Source organism: Vombatus ursinus, unplaced genomic scaffold (assembly GCF_900497805.2).
Source record: "Vombatus ursinus unplaced genomic scaffold, bare-nosed wombat genome assembly UNPS02011700.1, whole genome shotgun sequence".
Classification (NCBI taxonomy): Eukaryota; Metazoa; Chordata; class Mammalia; order Diprotodontia; family Vombatidae; genus Vombatus; species Vombatus ursinus.
In genome coordinates, this window is record NW_020951478.1 from 5066086 (window position 1) to 5083305 (window position 17220).

Below are 17220 nucleotides of genomic sequence, written 5' to 3' on the forward strand. Positions count from 1 at the left end.
CTTCTACCACCACTTCAAGAAAGACTGAAATCCTCCATTGAGCTAGGTAGGCTTCAATGCACGAGAATTCCTAATGCACAATGGCCTTCTAAGGCCACTGCTCCACAGACCCTGCTAAAAGGTATTTCTGCCTCATGAACACCTAGCCATGTAGGGATGTGTCTTACATCTTGCCCCCGAGGACTTCTCAACCCACCTTTACATGGTATGCTCTGTCAGTAGACTTAAACAAATTCAGGAATTAAAGTACCAGATGTAGCCTGAGACATTCATCCCAAGCAATCTCTCAAATGTGGCACTTCAAAGGTAGTTTGTTGTTAGGGGGTTTTACTTGTCCTTGGTCTCTCCTGGGGCTCAAATTTGGCCCCAGTAAAAATGTTTCTCAACAGAACAGGCTATTGAAATAGTAAAGGAATTTCCAGACTTGAGTTGACTATGCAATTGTGACTATCAGAGCCCAACTGCAGTCACTACTAATAGTAAAAATCCTAGTTCATCCTTCACAATAGGGGTTAAAAAAAGACACCAAACTATTTTAACATAATTTATATACATTTATGGCTTTATACAATAATAGCAAAGATTGTTCTTGTGTCTGTAAGTACATCATCATCAGGCACTTCTCAGAAAATAGCTAAGTACGAACTTGAAGTCTGCAATGTGACTGAACCAGAGTGGTGAAACAGAGGCCGTGACCACTGCCATGAGCCGGTGAGTTTCCATGCCTACCCCTGGTGATACTGCTGGTCTGTGGAACACCCTCAAGTAGGAGGCCAGTTTTAATGCCAAGTTGTGTTTTGTCTGCAGAAACCACGCTGCATTTATACATGATTACCAAAACGAAAACAAAACAACAAAACACAAGGATACACCTTATTTAAAATTAGTTATAAATTAAGAAACCGAAGAATTGAAAGGAAGAATTTCAAATAAAGGGATGATGGAGGGGAAAGGAAAGGGAGAAAGTACTGATAACATACATCCAGTGGTTTAACAAGTGCAAATTTTATACGGTTTGAAAATTGGTCCAATTTTAGATTTCCCGTCCTCTTCTTAGGGATGGTCTGTTCATTTACCAGTTTTCGGGTTACAACTTTTGCTTATAAACTTAAGCATTTTGTCAGTTTGCTAAAGCAGAGCTTTCCAATTAATGCATTAACTACCTAAATATATTCCATACATCTATTACGGAAACAATACATCTTTATATTTAAAATATCTGAATAGTTCTATAATACAATATACTTTCAATAACAGTACAAACCAGAGAAAATAAATCAAACATGGCTGCATAGGTAAGATCATTTGCACATTTCACAAAGCAATCATTTACAATAATTGACAAAACTAAATTATTCCAGAAATTCAGTATTCTTAACTGAAAAAAATTACTAGAGGTCACATAATGTTTGCTATTAAAACAGACAAAATGCCCTTCATCAGACTTCATGGTGTCCCAGAGTTCTATGGGATTAATATTAGAAATCTGACACAAAGAGATCGTGAGGGGAAAAAGAAATTCAAAGACATAGGCCCAAGAAAGTAGAAAATAAAAGTACATCAGTCTACCTAGTAGTCAAAAGTTCACAAGGTAATTTTAGTTGCCTCTCTAATTAAAGGAATGGATTGGGGGGAGGGGGGGATGCCTCATACTATGGTGGGAAGAAAGTATGTATTGTGGTAAAACAGTAATATGGTGGTGCAAGGAATTATAAAATTTAAGAGATACTTTGGCACCATGACTTAACAGGTTATATTTGATAGAGTAAGACTACTAATTAGGGAAGCTAAGATTTAAAATAAGCAAACAGACACTCTGAAAATATTGTAGTACTCAGCAGATGGGAAGACCACTTTTTAGAGTGGCCACCAATGGAGTTAGCTACATATGTGGTGGTTGGAAGGATTTTCCATGTCTTGAGATCATCAGCGACTCAGATAGTGAATGCCACAGTGGGAGGCCTATAATAGAGCCGGCCTATAGACTGTCTATCATCTACAGTGGCTGCATTTCTGTTAAGCATAGTTGAAAGGCTGAGAAAAGCCAAAAGAGATGCAATTAACATGCAAGACAAAGCAAGTGTGATTTGGGCTAAGTATACAGACAAATGCAAAGAAATCAGTGTTCCTAACAAGCCAAAATGAACACTGTTGTGCACCTGGTCTTTTATTTTGTTGTCTTGGAACATTCAAAGAATAACTTGAAAACACTGATTGATTAAATGGGACTTGGGCTCCAATTAACTTGGCCTACAAGTTACAGGTAATTGGAAAATGTTAAAATATAGTGATGGGAATGGTGAAGAAATCTTCAAATTCTTGACTTGTCCTAAGATATTTTTTCTTTAAGAGGCATAAATTAGAGATTCTGAAACAACTTCTTTTTAATGTTAGTGTGGTAATTAAAACCCACCTGTATTATTGGTAATTAAAACCCACCTGAATTACGAATACCAAGTCTTCAATAATCAGTATTATTCCATTTAAAAATCCTCACCCCAAAATTAATGTGCATAGTGCACTAAGTGATCTGAGGAAAAGAAAGGAAAGGAGGAAAGTGTGTGCGTGCGTGCGTGCATGTGTGTGTGTGTGTGTGTGTGTGTAAACAAAACTTCAAGGAAGGACAATAGTCCCAACCTTTTGAAATATGGCAAACATGGAGCAGGGGATCAAAACTAAACATTTGACAAAACTTTGTCTAATACTAAATTAACTTTTTCTGTAAACTCCAGTTTGCAAAAATAAGAAGACTGCAGTGTGGTACTGAGGAAAGAGTGTTGGTTCTGGAGTCAAAGCCCTGGGTCCAGAACATTGGCCAACTGTGTGACCTTGGTCACATCACTTTGCTTGAGTTCCTCATTTGTAAAATTCACAGAGCTGAACTCCACTGGACCTCAGGGGTCCCTTCCTGGTCTATTTCTATGACTCTATGGCCTTTCAGATGAAGGTCCTGGTCTAAAACATGATGAGACCTCTAGGAAATAAAGGTGAGCATCATACAAGCATCTATCGAAGACTACTTAACACTTTGTGGTACACATTGTTAACATGGAAAGAGAAGCAGATGAAGTTTCTAAAAATGTACATATAATAGCAGATTAGATCCTCCTAAACATGAAATGCCAAGTGTCTATAACTATACATCACTTTCTTAGCCCCTAAATGGGACAGATATGCTTGGTATTCAAGATCCTAATTATGACTTCATTTCTTTTTAGATTAGTCATGGAAATATCACCAAGTAGCATCCCAAGGTGTACAAACCAGTTAAGCACGTATAAAATTAGTACTAATACAGTTAAAAATACAAAATGAACATTATGAATGCTGCCCAATACCTGTGATTCCATAAATTTACAAGCTGACTATGTAACAAAGAAGACTCTAATTTTTAAGAAAACATTACAGTTCCCCCCTCCCCCCACAAAAAAATTATCTCAAGTCCCAACAGCAATAAAAATCATTCATCTGGAAATGAGAACCATTTAAATGTTTGCACCAATGTGCTATCCACCCCACCTCCAATTAAAAAAAAAACAATAGAAAAGACCTGTGCGAGCTGGTATTTAATCTATTGTTTCAAAACCGTTGATAAATCGATTAACTCAGATGATTCCTAACAGGCTATGTTGTATGAATCATGTGGCAATATGAATAAAGTCCGAAGCCATCCTGGAGCTGTTGAGTGCAGATCTTGGTTCACTGTGAGTCATCAGTTCATAGGAACATAGGTAGTACAAACAAAAAAAGGGTGACTTACTTAGGACATGAGACCATCACGGCATTACAAAAAGAGTATAAATTTTCCTTGGACCAAATGGATCTTCTTAAAAAACAAGAACATATGAACACACACACACACACACACACACACACACACACACGCACACACACACACGCGCACACACACACACAATTCTTTACCTACTGCTTATATACAAAACTCCAACACTCTACATGATCCGAAAAGTCTGTTCTGTGATTGTATGGTGTAGTGAGTTTGGCACTTCATTGTAATGAATGAAATCTCCAATGGCACAGTCCTTATCTACAGCAGCACATAACCTGCAAACATTGGGCAAACATCCTGTACAGGAAAAGTATCTTTGCTGCCAAGTCTGACGAAAGGAAAGAAAGGAACACGGGTTTTTGCTTTTTGTTGCGGTGTGTTGTGTTTTGTTTTTTTTTTTTTTCTATCAAGAAAACTAAAACGAGGGTGAAGGGCATCTTTGGACTGCTTTTCTCAGTTCCTGCTGTCAGACAAATCTGAAGTACTTTTAAGTGTAGCCTAGGAAAATCAAAAAGAAACAATGAAAATATAGCCAAAATTAGGATACACGTTGCTTAACACACTACAGTGACAGACATGTACTTAAAGGAAAAAAAAAAACCACCACCCTAAAGATGAGAAAGCTAAAATTACCAAAAGTGGCTCAAACAGCTTTGAAACCATTCAATGGGGAAAATTCCACTTAAAAAAAAAATCAGCATTTGATGTGTATCAAATGCACTCATTTATTGAAGAGCTACTAAAGCGAGGCAGCCATTTAACTGTCAAAGGAAAATCTTGAAGGCAGTTAAAGGAATCCTCATTAAACTTAAGCTTGACGTGGAATACGTACAAGCTGCAGAGGGCAGAGAATGAGAAGGCATCGACTGGCTGCCCCTTATAGAGCAGCATCAAATATTTCCTAACCAGTGCAGAGACTCAGCAGTCATTGCCTTCCTTTCTCCCCTTCAAATCTTGCTTTTGGAAGGTTGGGGTTTTTGTTTTTGTTTTTAGTATTTGGGAAACTTACCTGCTCACTAAGTCTTAGCCCGACACCCAGCTATGTGTAGTTGTCTTTACACTGTGCGGAAAACTTTGGTTAGGCAACACATTGTCAAAGTTAAAATCTAATGTGTCTCCGTCCATGAGGTCGTTACGGATGATAGACTCCATGTCACAGTCCAAGCCTTCAATAAACATGCCATCTAAGTCACTAGGGAGCTTCTCCTGGTGGAGAATGCCCATCCTTCCATAACCATTGCAACTGTTCACAGTAGGGTATGGGCCCATAGCATTCATCTGCATGTGATGAGTCAGAGGCACTTGCAATAATGGTTTCACTGGGGTCAAGCGGTTTAAGCCTGAAGTGTGAGACATGGTATTCACTGTGTGGGGCAAAGCACGCCCATTGACAGCAGATGTCTGTGGTGAATGTCCTGGGTGTGGGTGGGGATTAGGACTCATCATTTTATTATGGGATGCTTGGTTGCCATAGGCTGGCATCACCGAGTTGGGGGCCATCATCACATTTTGACTCATTACCCGACTGCTGGGCTGAGCCACACCAGTGTCTACCGGCGTCAAGATATCATTATGAGGAGGTGAGTCAGAAGTAAGCAATTCCTTCAGGAGACCCGCAGGACAGTTATATTGGTTCATACTTCCATAACTCGATTTATTATCTTGAAGTGTTTGTATAGGCATCTGGGGTAATGGGTTCATGGTGGACTGACCATAAGTATATTTTTGGTAATTGGAGCTTGGTGAATTCATGCTCGTGTTAGGCGGTGCAAATGAGTAGCAAGGTGTCTGCTGCATCATTGTAGCAGGTGAAGACTGAGTTGATACAGTTAATGATGTAGGTGATGACAACAGGTTGAGATTATCCAAGAGGTTTTCCATGTTTTCAGGATTGCTTATCTCTGATAGACTAGGCAAAGTAGAAGCCATCTTAGTGGTTGATGAAGGGTAGACCATTGAGTGTACATCCCCATCACCAAGATCATCCTGTTCAGTCATGATGGGAGAAAGTCTCCCACTTATAGTACTAGCATTTGAGCTAGTTCGAGGGCGAAATGTACTCCAGTTATCGAAGTCATCGTTGCTGTGAGAACCAGGACTTGCAGGCCACTTTGGAAACTGTGGTCCAGGGCTGTCACCACTACCTTCCTGACCAGACTGGAGAGATGCTTTCTTCTTTGCCGCTCGGCCTCGGCTTTTAGCAAATTTGCTGTTGTTATCCATGGAGGCTGCTCTTCTCCTGGGAGATTTCCCACTCTTTCCTCCCTCTGGATTAAGCATCCACCAGGAGCTTTTCCCAGTTCCTTCATTCTGCACTCGGATAAACTTGCTATGCAGGGACAGATTGTGACGAATTGAATTCTGCAAAATGAAACAAAACACATTAGAAACAATGTACTTTCTTCATTTGTGAAACCCTTCATGCAACATAGAGGTGTGGGTGTTTATATTACACAGGCACAATTTTAAAAGACGTTACAGTACAAATTCCAATGACACAACACAGGTATCTGTTCTCAATTGTAAGAAATAATTTTCCTGGACCGGTAATTAATTTGGCTTCTGCAAGTATTATAAACTAACAATATGGACAAAGGGGAAAGCAAGTACTATTAACCAATCTACTTTATGCACAGAAAGACTGTGGGATATTTTAATGGAGGAAAATACAGGAACTGGAACGAATGCCAGTTAATTCATTTTCTACCTTAATTCCGCTTAAATAGAAGGCCTGTAAGAACAATAATAATGCAAATTAACATGTAGACATGAAACTCCAAAACCTGTTTTCATGCCACTCATAATTTTATTTTTGGCTTTATTTTCAGTTTTATTGAAAATTCATCTCCAATGTCTAATTTATAACTTGGAAAAAAAAAGTGAATGGTTTCATGTCATTTGGCATGCAGGGGGAAAATGAACAGGTGATTGGGGCAGGGTGCCTTTAATAATAACAAAAGATGCCTAAAATTATGATATAGGGTTCATGAATGAATATATGTCATATATATTCATATATGTGATAAAGCCTTAAGTAACATCTGGAGAATACAATGTAAAAAAAAAATTTCCACTATGAAATAATTCTGTTATTTAGGAAAAGTTACTAAAGGAAGTTGTAACCCTCCTCAGGAGGCCTCTAAAACTGGTTCGTGTAATTGGAATCACCAACTACACCAATTGCCTTTTATAGCTTTAGTGAAATCTTGGGTGAAGGTAAGGGGAGAAAGCAGCTAACTTCTTGACTTTCTCTTCCCTATCTCTACAGTCTATGATTTGGGAAAGGAAAGCTAAATTTGAAAAGAAAATACTGTAAGAACAAAATATACTGAAGAGAAAATGTTAGCAGCCAGCCAACTGACAGAGAACCTTATTAGATCTAATTAGACCAGTGAATACATTTTGTCTTTTGAAGAAAAGAAGGAGGAATATTTAACAAGGGAAGGTCCAGGATAGACAGAAGAGAATTCATTTACTAAGGCAACAACCCTAACGGGGCTATACGACCTTTAGGGAAAGCCCAAGTGACATTGGGTAGTACCATTTGTAACTAAGACCATTTGTAATGTCCCCAGAGTACAGGAGGGAGTTACTGAAGGGATGGGGGAGGAGGGATACCGTCAAACCCACCATCCCTCAGTAGACGGTGATAGGGAACATTTTCAAGCTTCGGTTGTACTTTTGCCTTTAACTGTGGATACATCGGGCAGTCCCAGCTAGATTCTGCTACTAGCCAAGTCTCTAGGCACAGAGAAGTAAGAAAAAAGACATTTCATGACACTGTGCTAGAGGGGGGAAGGAGAAAACATCACCTCAACTACCCAAATTCAATGTCCTAATAGCTTGGCCTGCAGACTCCCAAGGACCCTGCTAAGTTTCTGTGAGTCCAGGAGTAAGGTGGCCAAATTCCCTGATAACCAGAACAGATCTTGGGTTTATAGAAATGCATTGAGCCTTCCCTTACCCCTCTCTGTCTGAAGAGGGTTCAAGGCTCAACTGACCTCGTACCTTAGCTCCCTCTCTCCTCTTTCTAAACACAAAGACGTTCTGGTTCAGTTTGTGGTCACTTAAAGATACAGCCACAGTGCACACATCCTCATATCATCAACTTGGGACATAGTTTGTCTGAAGAGAAATAATTATATTAGGGGTCATCATAGAACAGGGGAATTTTAAATATTTCACTTCAAATTTTGAGCTGAGTATTCTTTTCTGTTTAAGACAGAAAAGGGAAGGGGAAAAACAACTCTCTCTCTCTCACACACACACACACACACAGCTTTAGTGTAACCCAACTAAACCTAAGAAATCTAAAATTTGAAATGTTCTCCAATTCACAGTATTGTATCCAAATATTACAACACAGACCTATGTGAAAATGATCTCCAGAGTAACCACATGTAGACCATTTTTGGCATGTAGACCATTTTTGTTGGGCTTGCTTAATAGTCACCTTTTCAAGATTCTTCATCCAACATTGAGAATACTTCCAAAATGCAGTTTGGACAAAGACATGACCCAGGCATATTCTGTAACTCAATTCAAAACTATTGATTAATCCTAGACTTTGGGGAGATTACTATGGGGCATTTCCCCCTCTTTAACTTGACCTGTAATTTCATCGTGTAATAAATTCTTCTCCTGGGAGAAGGACTTTAGGTCAAAGTTCCAACCCTAAATATGAGTTTTATTTGGAGTATGACAATGTCAACGTGCTGATGGGTAGAGGAGGGCAGGAGAGTTGCAGTTCAGATGTATTTTGAAAATTACTGATCCTCCTTCCTCCTTTTTAAATCTCCTCCTCTTCATATCTACTAGGCTTTCATTGAAAAATGAAAAAAAAAAAGTGCTTTAGGGAAGGGAATCAGGGTTTCAAAGCCATTATTACTCTGTGATTGTCTATCAAAGGTACTGTTTTACATCAACATTATCTAGTGCTTTAAAATTTGCACAAAGCACTTTACATGCACAGGCTGAAGATACCAACACACCATCACCCAGCCCTCAGGACCTCCCTTCTGCTTCTATGAAAACCCAAATCCCTAGTGACCTTTCGGGATGGCGTCCTGGGATTGAAAGGTATACCAACAACAACATACCAAGTTTTAAATCTTGCCTTAAAGGCAGAAGCAGACATTCTGACTGTTAGAGCACTTGTGAATTAAGTCCTGTATAGGGCTGTGGAACCTGTGACCTTGAGTCCACATGTGGCCTTCTAGGTCCTTGGGTGCGGCCTTTTGACTGAGTCCATTTTACAGAACAAATCTTTTTATTAAGGGGATATGTTCTGTGAAGTTTAGATTCAGTCAAAGGGCTGCACTTGACCTAGAGGGCCACATGTGGTCTCAAGGCTACAGGTTCCCCACCCCTGTGACCTAGAATATTATCTTGAAACATTTTAAAGATTTTGAACTTTACTGCCCCAAACACATAGAGAGATACACTAATATGAAATCTATAAAGGAAGGCAATTTCTGTACTCCTCTCTGGTTACAATTAGTTTAATAGTAAAGAGGAAGCAAGATTTTCCTAGATAGTAGCTTCCTGGTTTCTTATGTTAAATTAGGAAGGCAGGAAAGGGAGGGTTTGCCTCTCAGTACATACGCTGAGGCAGACCACTGAATCCCTCCCCTAACACTTCTGTGTTTTATTTTGGTGTATGTGTGCGTGTGTGTGTGCACGTATGTGTGTCCCACCTCCCAAACTGTTTGTCTCCCCTACAGTATAGAGGTAGCACTGGGTAGTAATTATAGAACTATCTACAGAGTGAGGAGATCTGGGGTTTGGGTTCAAACCTCCCACAGACACATACTGGCTGTGTTACCTTGGGCAAATTACTTAACCTCTCAGTGCCCACAGGCAACTATCTAAGATTATAAATTGCAGAGCAAGTACCAATGTGCACTAGTGAAAGGAATTTATTACACGATGAAATTACAGGTCAAGTTAAAGAGGGGGAAATGCCCCATAGTAATCTCCCCAAAGTCTAGGATTAATCAACAATTTTGAATTGAGTTACAGAATATGCCTGGGTCATGTCTTTGTCCAAACTGCATTTTGGAAGTATTCTCAATGTTGGATGAAGAATCTTGAAAAGGTGACTATTAAGCAAGCCCAACAAAAATGGTCTACATGTCAAGCAGCCCATACACCATTAACCTACATTTCCCCTCTCTCCAAAAATGCTGCCTTCAGAACATACAGCGATCCCTTAGTCATCAAAAAAATTACAATCTAATATTATTGTAAGAGGACATTTCAGGTCGCTCTTTGAGTAACAGAGCTGTCTCTTAACTTTGCCAATATTTAAAAAAAATTTTCCGAACAGGAAAAGGTTTGCAGCCCTGAGTTTGTTACATAAATTCCTGTTTTTCACACAGCCAGCAGGACATTAAAGAAGCTATGATTTACTAACTTGGCGTGGGGGTGGGGGGTGGGGGGAGGGGTGCACGGAGTGTTGAAGAGGTAAATCTTGTGAAAATATGCACTGCTATTAATAATGTTGCATCTGCAAATCTTTGCCAAACATAGACACGATATGACAAAAGCATAGCTTCACCAGTGGAACTCCACAGCGGACAAATCACGATTGTCAGGGTTCTGAGATATTCATTTTTAAAACTACCAACTAGCATCGTATTAAATGAGAGACTGGAATGAAGGGAACGTTGAACTTTCCAAATCCTGCATTTTCTGCACAATCTAATTTGAAAGAAGCCAAGTCAGCAAATCCCTTTCTTCATTTCACTAAAGTTCATTTTCTCAACACGTGCTCTTCTAGCCAAGCTTATCGGACAGCTTCACCCCACAGCTATGTATAAGTCTTTCATTTCTCCTCCTTATTTATTCTTCGGGAAACCACGTGGCTTCCTTTTCAGAGGCAGCTCTTCCATTCGCCTCCCCGCAGAAGCTCAGCTAATTCATTAACCCTACCTCAGTAAAGAGTCCTCCCCCTCCATCCCATAGTATAAACAACACTTTTTTTTGCATGTTGCTCTGTCGCATTCATAAGTAATGATGATGATAACTAGCATTTCTACAGTGCTTTAAGTTTGTAAAGCGTTTTACAGATGTTATCTCATTTGATTCTCACAACAACCCTACGAGTAAGATGTTATTACTATCATCTCCATTTTACAAATGAGTAAATTGTGGCAGAGAACATTTTAAGTCATTTGCCCAGGGTCACACGGCTAGTGTTTCAGACAGAATTAGAACTGAAGTTTTTCTGACTCCCAATCCACCTCTTTATCTTCTGTACTACCTAGCTATGCAATACTATGAAAAATTGTTTTTTTGCAGATGACATCAAAGTTAACTATTTTGTATATTTTTGCACATATTTATATGTATATATGTTTTCCTGATAGAGCATTAGCTCCTTGAGGGCAGGAAATGTTTCCTTTTTGTCATTGTGTCACCAACACCTAATATGGTGCTTGGTACCCTTTAGGGGCTTGATAAAAAGGCAAAGACTTATTGCTTCCTTCCTTCCTTCCCTTCAAAAAAAAAATCTCCCACTTCTTGCTTGTTGAATTGAATTATAAAACACTTTAGATCACTCATTTTAAGAACTGCATTTTGGAAAGTATTTTTGGTGCTGGATGAAGCATCTTTAAAGCATATAAATATTAAACAAGTACAATAAAAACTGACTTACTTCAAGTAGCCTATATATTAATCTATAGTTCCCTGCTCTCCAAAATACCCCCAACTTTGCTCTCCCACGAGTCCATAGCATGCACTCATTGACTGACTTCGGCAATATATTCATAAGGAGAGAACACACGGAGCATTCCAACTCACTTTTTCAGAAAGCACAAATGTTCGAAGTTTGCTGTTGCATGGAGTAGCAGAAGGGATAGGTTGGAAATGATGGTCTTATAAATGTTCCTGCTATTTCTGAGAGGCTTTCCAACTTTGTTTTTACCAATTCAATCTCTCTTTCTCTCTCTCTCTCTCTCCCCCCCCCCCCCCCGGCCACACACATACACGCGCACACACACTCCTACACAGACCAACAAAGGAAATAAGGAGACTGGTTTTGTGTGGCTTATGAAAATGTTTCATTACTTACTCTAGTCACACCTGATGCTGGTTTTTTTTTTGTATTCTCCACAGTGCTGAGCACATAACAGATGTGGAAAAATATCTGTTGATTGGCTGTGGTCAGTGAAAATACGGTAAGACATGTACTCCAGGAACTAATTTTGACTCTTAGGGTGCTGTACAGAAAGAAATTACCAAGTACCCTCAAAAGACATATTTAATGTGAAAAAATGGAAAGTACACTGAAAAATGCACTGTGCTCATTATTTTTGCTATATTACAAATATTGCAAGTGTTCTCAAATCAGCACTGTCAAGCTTTGCATTTCTATTGTAATACTACGGGTTCTGAACGTTCTAGCTGCAGCCAGCATAAAAAATGGACTACTGGACAATGTATATTACAGTAATGTGTTAATGAAGCTGAGCCTTCAGAGCTATAGCTCTATTTCAAGAGAATCCACTAGAAATAAGGAGAAAATGGAGGACCTAGCACTGACCCCAAGAGTTGGGTGTATCTGAAAGCCCTTTCAAGTCCTAAGGATCACACCCACATAGTCCTGAATCCTCTGCCCTCAAACTGACCAAAGCACCTCTGCAGCCCCTGTCAATCTTCTAAAAAATCCTTTAAGTACTTGGTGTTCCTAACATGAGGGGAAAGTAGTTTGCCTCAGGTATCTAATGAACCAGTGGTCTCTTCTAGCCTAGTACTGAGGCAATACTCAGCCCACTGGCTCTGCAGTCCTTCTTAGCTCAGCCTCTGATCTCCTATCTTCCAAGATTCTGATTCTATTCTCCTGACCAGGCTCCAGAGCTCTGAAACCTTGGCTTCCCTGTGGCTTAGATCTCTGGACAGAACCCTCCACTCCATGACCTCTACCTTAATCAGTCCCTCACCTGTCCACCACCTGTGGCTTGTTCGTTGCACCTGCCCAGTGGCAGCGGACATGGCCAGCGGTTTAGTGCCTCCTCCAAGAACGAGACAGCAATTGCATCCCAAACCCTAGACTGTGCAAGTATGTGCTGTTGATGACGAGGGAGTGCAAGTCAAAGAATGTGGAGAGAGATGCACAAATTCTCCATAGCTAGTGAGTTAGTCAATAAACATTTATTAAATATCTACTACATGCTGGGGCTGTGATAAATGCTGAGGATACAAAAAGAGGCAAAAACAATGCACAGCACACATCCCAATGACAAGTCAGAAACATCTTCACATATGATAGCTAAATATTATTCCAGACAAAACTGCACTTGTAAAACTCCCAAGTGGGGCCAAAAGCAGGCTAAAACATAATTGGGAAATGCTTAATGAAATAAATAAAAATATAACACAGATAATGTTAATTTGAAATTTTCTGAGTCAACATGTGGCCAACAGATCCATTTCTATTTGAGTTTGACACTATTGTTCTAGATAATAGATATTTATAGATTGTGACCCAGAAATGCACCTTCAAAAGGAAGTGTATCTTTGTTTTTTGTGATGATATAAAATCATTTCCATCTATACAATGGTTGTTGTTTCGTTGTATGTTTGTGTATTAGTGTACAAACATAGGGCATGTATTTTAGGTCATAAAAACCTTGGTTTCCTTTATTCCATTTAATATCTGGCTACTAAAACAGTATAAATTAAGATGGTTAGTGTGTTTTAAAAAAACCCAACTTATTCCTGAATATCTTCAAAATGTCCCCACTAATTTGGGAGTATAAAGTTCCCTCCCTTTTTTTAAATAACTGAGTGACCACTGAGACAACTTTAAATATTAAGGCTGGGATGGAATTTATTAATTCATTTATTTATTTAGTAGGGGTAGAGAGTAATGTTTTCTATGAGTTTACAAAAAACTCATTTCCTGACCTCTAACAAAGTTTTTTAATGGACTATCTTAAGTATTCTAAATTTGTCACCAGTCACATATCATGGTGATCCAAAATGAATATGCTTATTATAAAATGTGGTGTGCTTATTTCTGGAAAAGGACACTCCAATGCCATGTTCTGCTTGGCTACCCAATCATCAGAGGTATTAGCAGCTGCCAAAGCTTGGATTTATGATGTGTGTTACTTCCAGGAAGGCAATGTAAAGAGGCTTTGGGGACTAACCAGGGAAACAGCAAGTTCCCCAGGGGCTGCCTAGAACTCCCATCAGTATTTATCAGGGTGGGGGCAACAGCACCATTCAGTCATCTAAAAGTGATCTCCACATTGGAGACGGGGACGCAGAACGAAAAGAGCTTGCTGTTCTAGAAATTCTAGAAATTCTTTCAAAATGCTAGACAAACTAGATTCTTTCCAATAGCATTTGATTGAATTTCTGTGAACTTTCTCAACAGATGAATTGTTACACAGTCTCCAAGTGACCTTTATTCCCTCCTCCTGCTTCCTCTCTTTTACACAATCCCTTCCTGCCTTTGCCTCTGTACATGAAATGTAAGCTAGTTCCAAAAAAAAAAAAGGAATAATCTTTAATAATTTTTTTTTCCCTTAAGCTCTTAACAGAACAATGTTATACAAGGGGCGGGGGGGGGGAAGAAACACATTTTGATTGCTAAGAAAACTACAGGAGTTGCCCTGCAGAACAGTTCTTTTACTGGAGGGACACACACACACACACACACACATAGACACGTATGTGTATATGTATGTGTGTATGTATGCACACGTACGTATAAATGGTTAGCTTACACTTATGTGGTATTTAATGGCAGAAGACATGCTAAATAACATGCCTTAAAATCCAGCCCACTATTGTCATTAAATTCTAGGCCTGTATCACATCAATCTCTCTTATCAGTACGCCTAAACAACCATGTCCCTATTTCCCCATGTTTTACTTTTCTCAGCATTTTCCAATCACTTCCTTCCAAGGCTGCTTCCCTTTCTCCTCTCCCCCAATCTACACTGGAGAACTAAGGTGACAAAAATGGAATTCCTGACAATATAAGATGTTAATGAAAAACGGACATGTGTGAGGCTAAAGCAAAGAATGCAAGCCCTTCTCACCCTCCCTCCCAATCTGTGCCCCCCTCCCCCCACCCCCGCCCAATTGTGTATGATCAATACCCTAGCTATGGAACAACAAAACATTAAAAACATTTTTCAGCTTTGCACTACTAGAGATCTGCATCCACCTTTAAACAACTTGTCTCTCCAAGTCAGGCCATTCAAAGCAAAAAGACTTTAAAAGCTACCCCTGCCCATCATTAATTACAAAAGAACATATGAAATGATGTTCTTTATAATCATAAAACAACAGAAAGGCAAGAGAAACCTATCTGTAGGAGTCCACAGAAAAATTGTGCTTCATTTAGTTTACTACAGAAGACAGAAGTCATATACATATACATATACATATATATACACATATATATATATATGGAATTGGTTACGTTCCCAGGAGAGATTATGACTGAAAAAGATACTTATCACAATCTCCCTATTTCAAGGTCCATTCCTCCACTTTGATTTTCTCTATAGCCAAATCAACTTCAGTCACAAATGAATCACTAAGAGCTACAATCTACGTAAGAGCCTCCAAACAAAATGATCCCCTCTCTAAATATTTTTAATGTAAAAATTTTCTTAAATTCGTAAGACAGAATGGTAAGGTACATATCTTCTCTGTAGAATTTTTAAAAGACCAAAATATTCTAAAATATAAAGGTAGCTTTTAAAGAGGCACTTGGGTAAAATCTGTAGAGCTCATTAGCAAAGGAGGAGTTGTGTGGTTTGAAGGAACAAAGAAGGCAAGAAGGATGTTCCCCACTTGGTGGGGAAGCTAAGAGAAAGGATAGGTGGGGAAATTCATAAAGGAAAAAAAAAATGTATGAGACTGCCTGATTTTTAGTAAAATCTCTCCCTTACCAAAAGCCTAAATATTTCATAAGATCAGATCTTATTTACAAGGGGTTCAAAGGAGCAAAGCCAGTAAGTTCATACCCTTAAGATAAAAACAAAAAAATTTTAAAGCCACATCATGGACAGATAGAAAATTTACTTAAAGATATCAAAACTGCACAGAGATTTTTGTTTCTGAAGAGCAAGTAATTAAAAGAGAAGCAACAAGCTTCCTTTACTGTAGTTTAACTATGTCCCACAGGAAATTCCTATATCAAAGGAAGCTAGTTTTGTGAGAGGAAGGGCAAAGCCCTTGATTTTTTGACTAGGAAAACATAAGTCTGTTCTCTATCATCCTAGGCTATGTGTTCTATCGAGTAATAGAAATGGGGTACTCACACACATAGGAAAATACAACTTGACAGGCCTATAATTGAACCCAAATCGATCACTGAACATGTATTTATTAAACACTTACTACATGTTAGGCATCAAGGATTTCCATTTCAAGTTGAGACTGGCAGATGAGACTAGTCCCTCAATTGCAAGAAATATGGTTCAACAATAGATTACTTAGGATATGTCTAGATTTTTATGATCTGCTTATTCACAGTGATACTGTATAAGCAGTACAATTTTTTCACCCTACCATGTCTATGTAAGTTACCTAGATGCGGCAAAACTGATCTACTATATCTAAGCAGAACCGTGGGGGGAAAAATGTTTAAGCTTCACACTAACACATATTTGAGGGCACATAGGTGGCACAGCAGATAGAGTGCTAGGCCTGGAATCATGAAGACTCCTTTTCCTGAGTTCAAATCTGGCCTCAGACAATTACTAGCTGTGTGAACCTGGGTGAGTTACTTAACCCTGTTTGCCTCAGTTTCCCCATCTATAAAATGAGCTAGAAAAGCAAATGGCAAACCCCTCTAGGATCTCTGACAAGAAAACTCCAAGGGGGGTCATGAAGAGTAAAATGTGACTGAAAAACAACTGAACAAGAACAAAACAAATATTCAAGTCAAATAATAACATACAAGTTCCCTAAAAGTAAGATGATTCTCCAATCAAAGCCTTTATAAGTCTCTGTAATCCTAGCCTTGTAATTCCTTCTGTTCTCCAGTAATGACTTTTTAACACATTCTACAAAGATTTATCAAGAGATACAAGAAGAGAGTCTGAATTCATTCCAGTGGTCTTTTTTTTTTTAATTTCCTGACTTAGTTACTTGCTTTTTTATTGGCTTAGTTGTGTAAGAGCCTGAAATAGGTTAGCCAGCTTCTACCCTTAAGCTCCCCAATTCAAGTCCAGATATAGACCTTGCCCAGAGGGTGGTCTCTTCATTCACCATTGGGTATCTAATGAAAGGAGGTTCGATCTCCCAATTCCATTCTACCTCTTCATCTTCCTCTTCCTCCTCCTCTTCTACCACCCCCACCATCATCACCACCATCATCACCCCACCATCATCACCACCACCACCATCACCACCACCCCACCATCATCACCACCACCATCACACCATCACCACCAACA

The 17220-nt window shown here is 39.1% G+C and overlaps 1 protein-coding gene across 1 annotated transcript in view; it reads right to left on the bottom strand.

Moving 5' to 3' along the window:
* Positions 1-541: 541 nt before the first annotated feature.
* FOXO1 (forkhead box O1) overlaps positions 542-17220 on the bottom strand; it is a 116521-nt gene continuing 99842 nt past the window's right edge. Inside the window, exons 2-3 of the mRNA XM_027856906.1 lie at positions 4800-6151; positions 542-4288 (exon numbers count right to left, since the gene is read on the bottom strand). Of these exons, the coding sequence (XP_027712707.1) occupies positions 4814-6151 (1338 nt within the window). The 3' untranslated portion in view covers positions 542-4288; positions 4800-4813. The remainder of the gene's footprint in view (positions 4289-4799; positions 6152-17220) is intronic.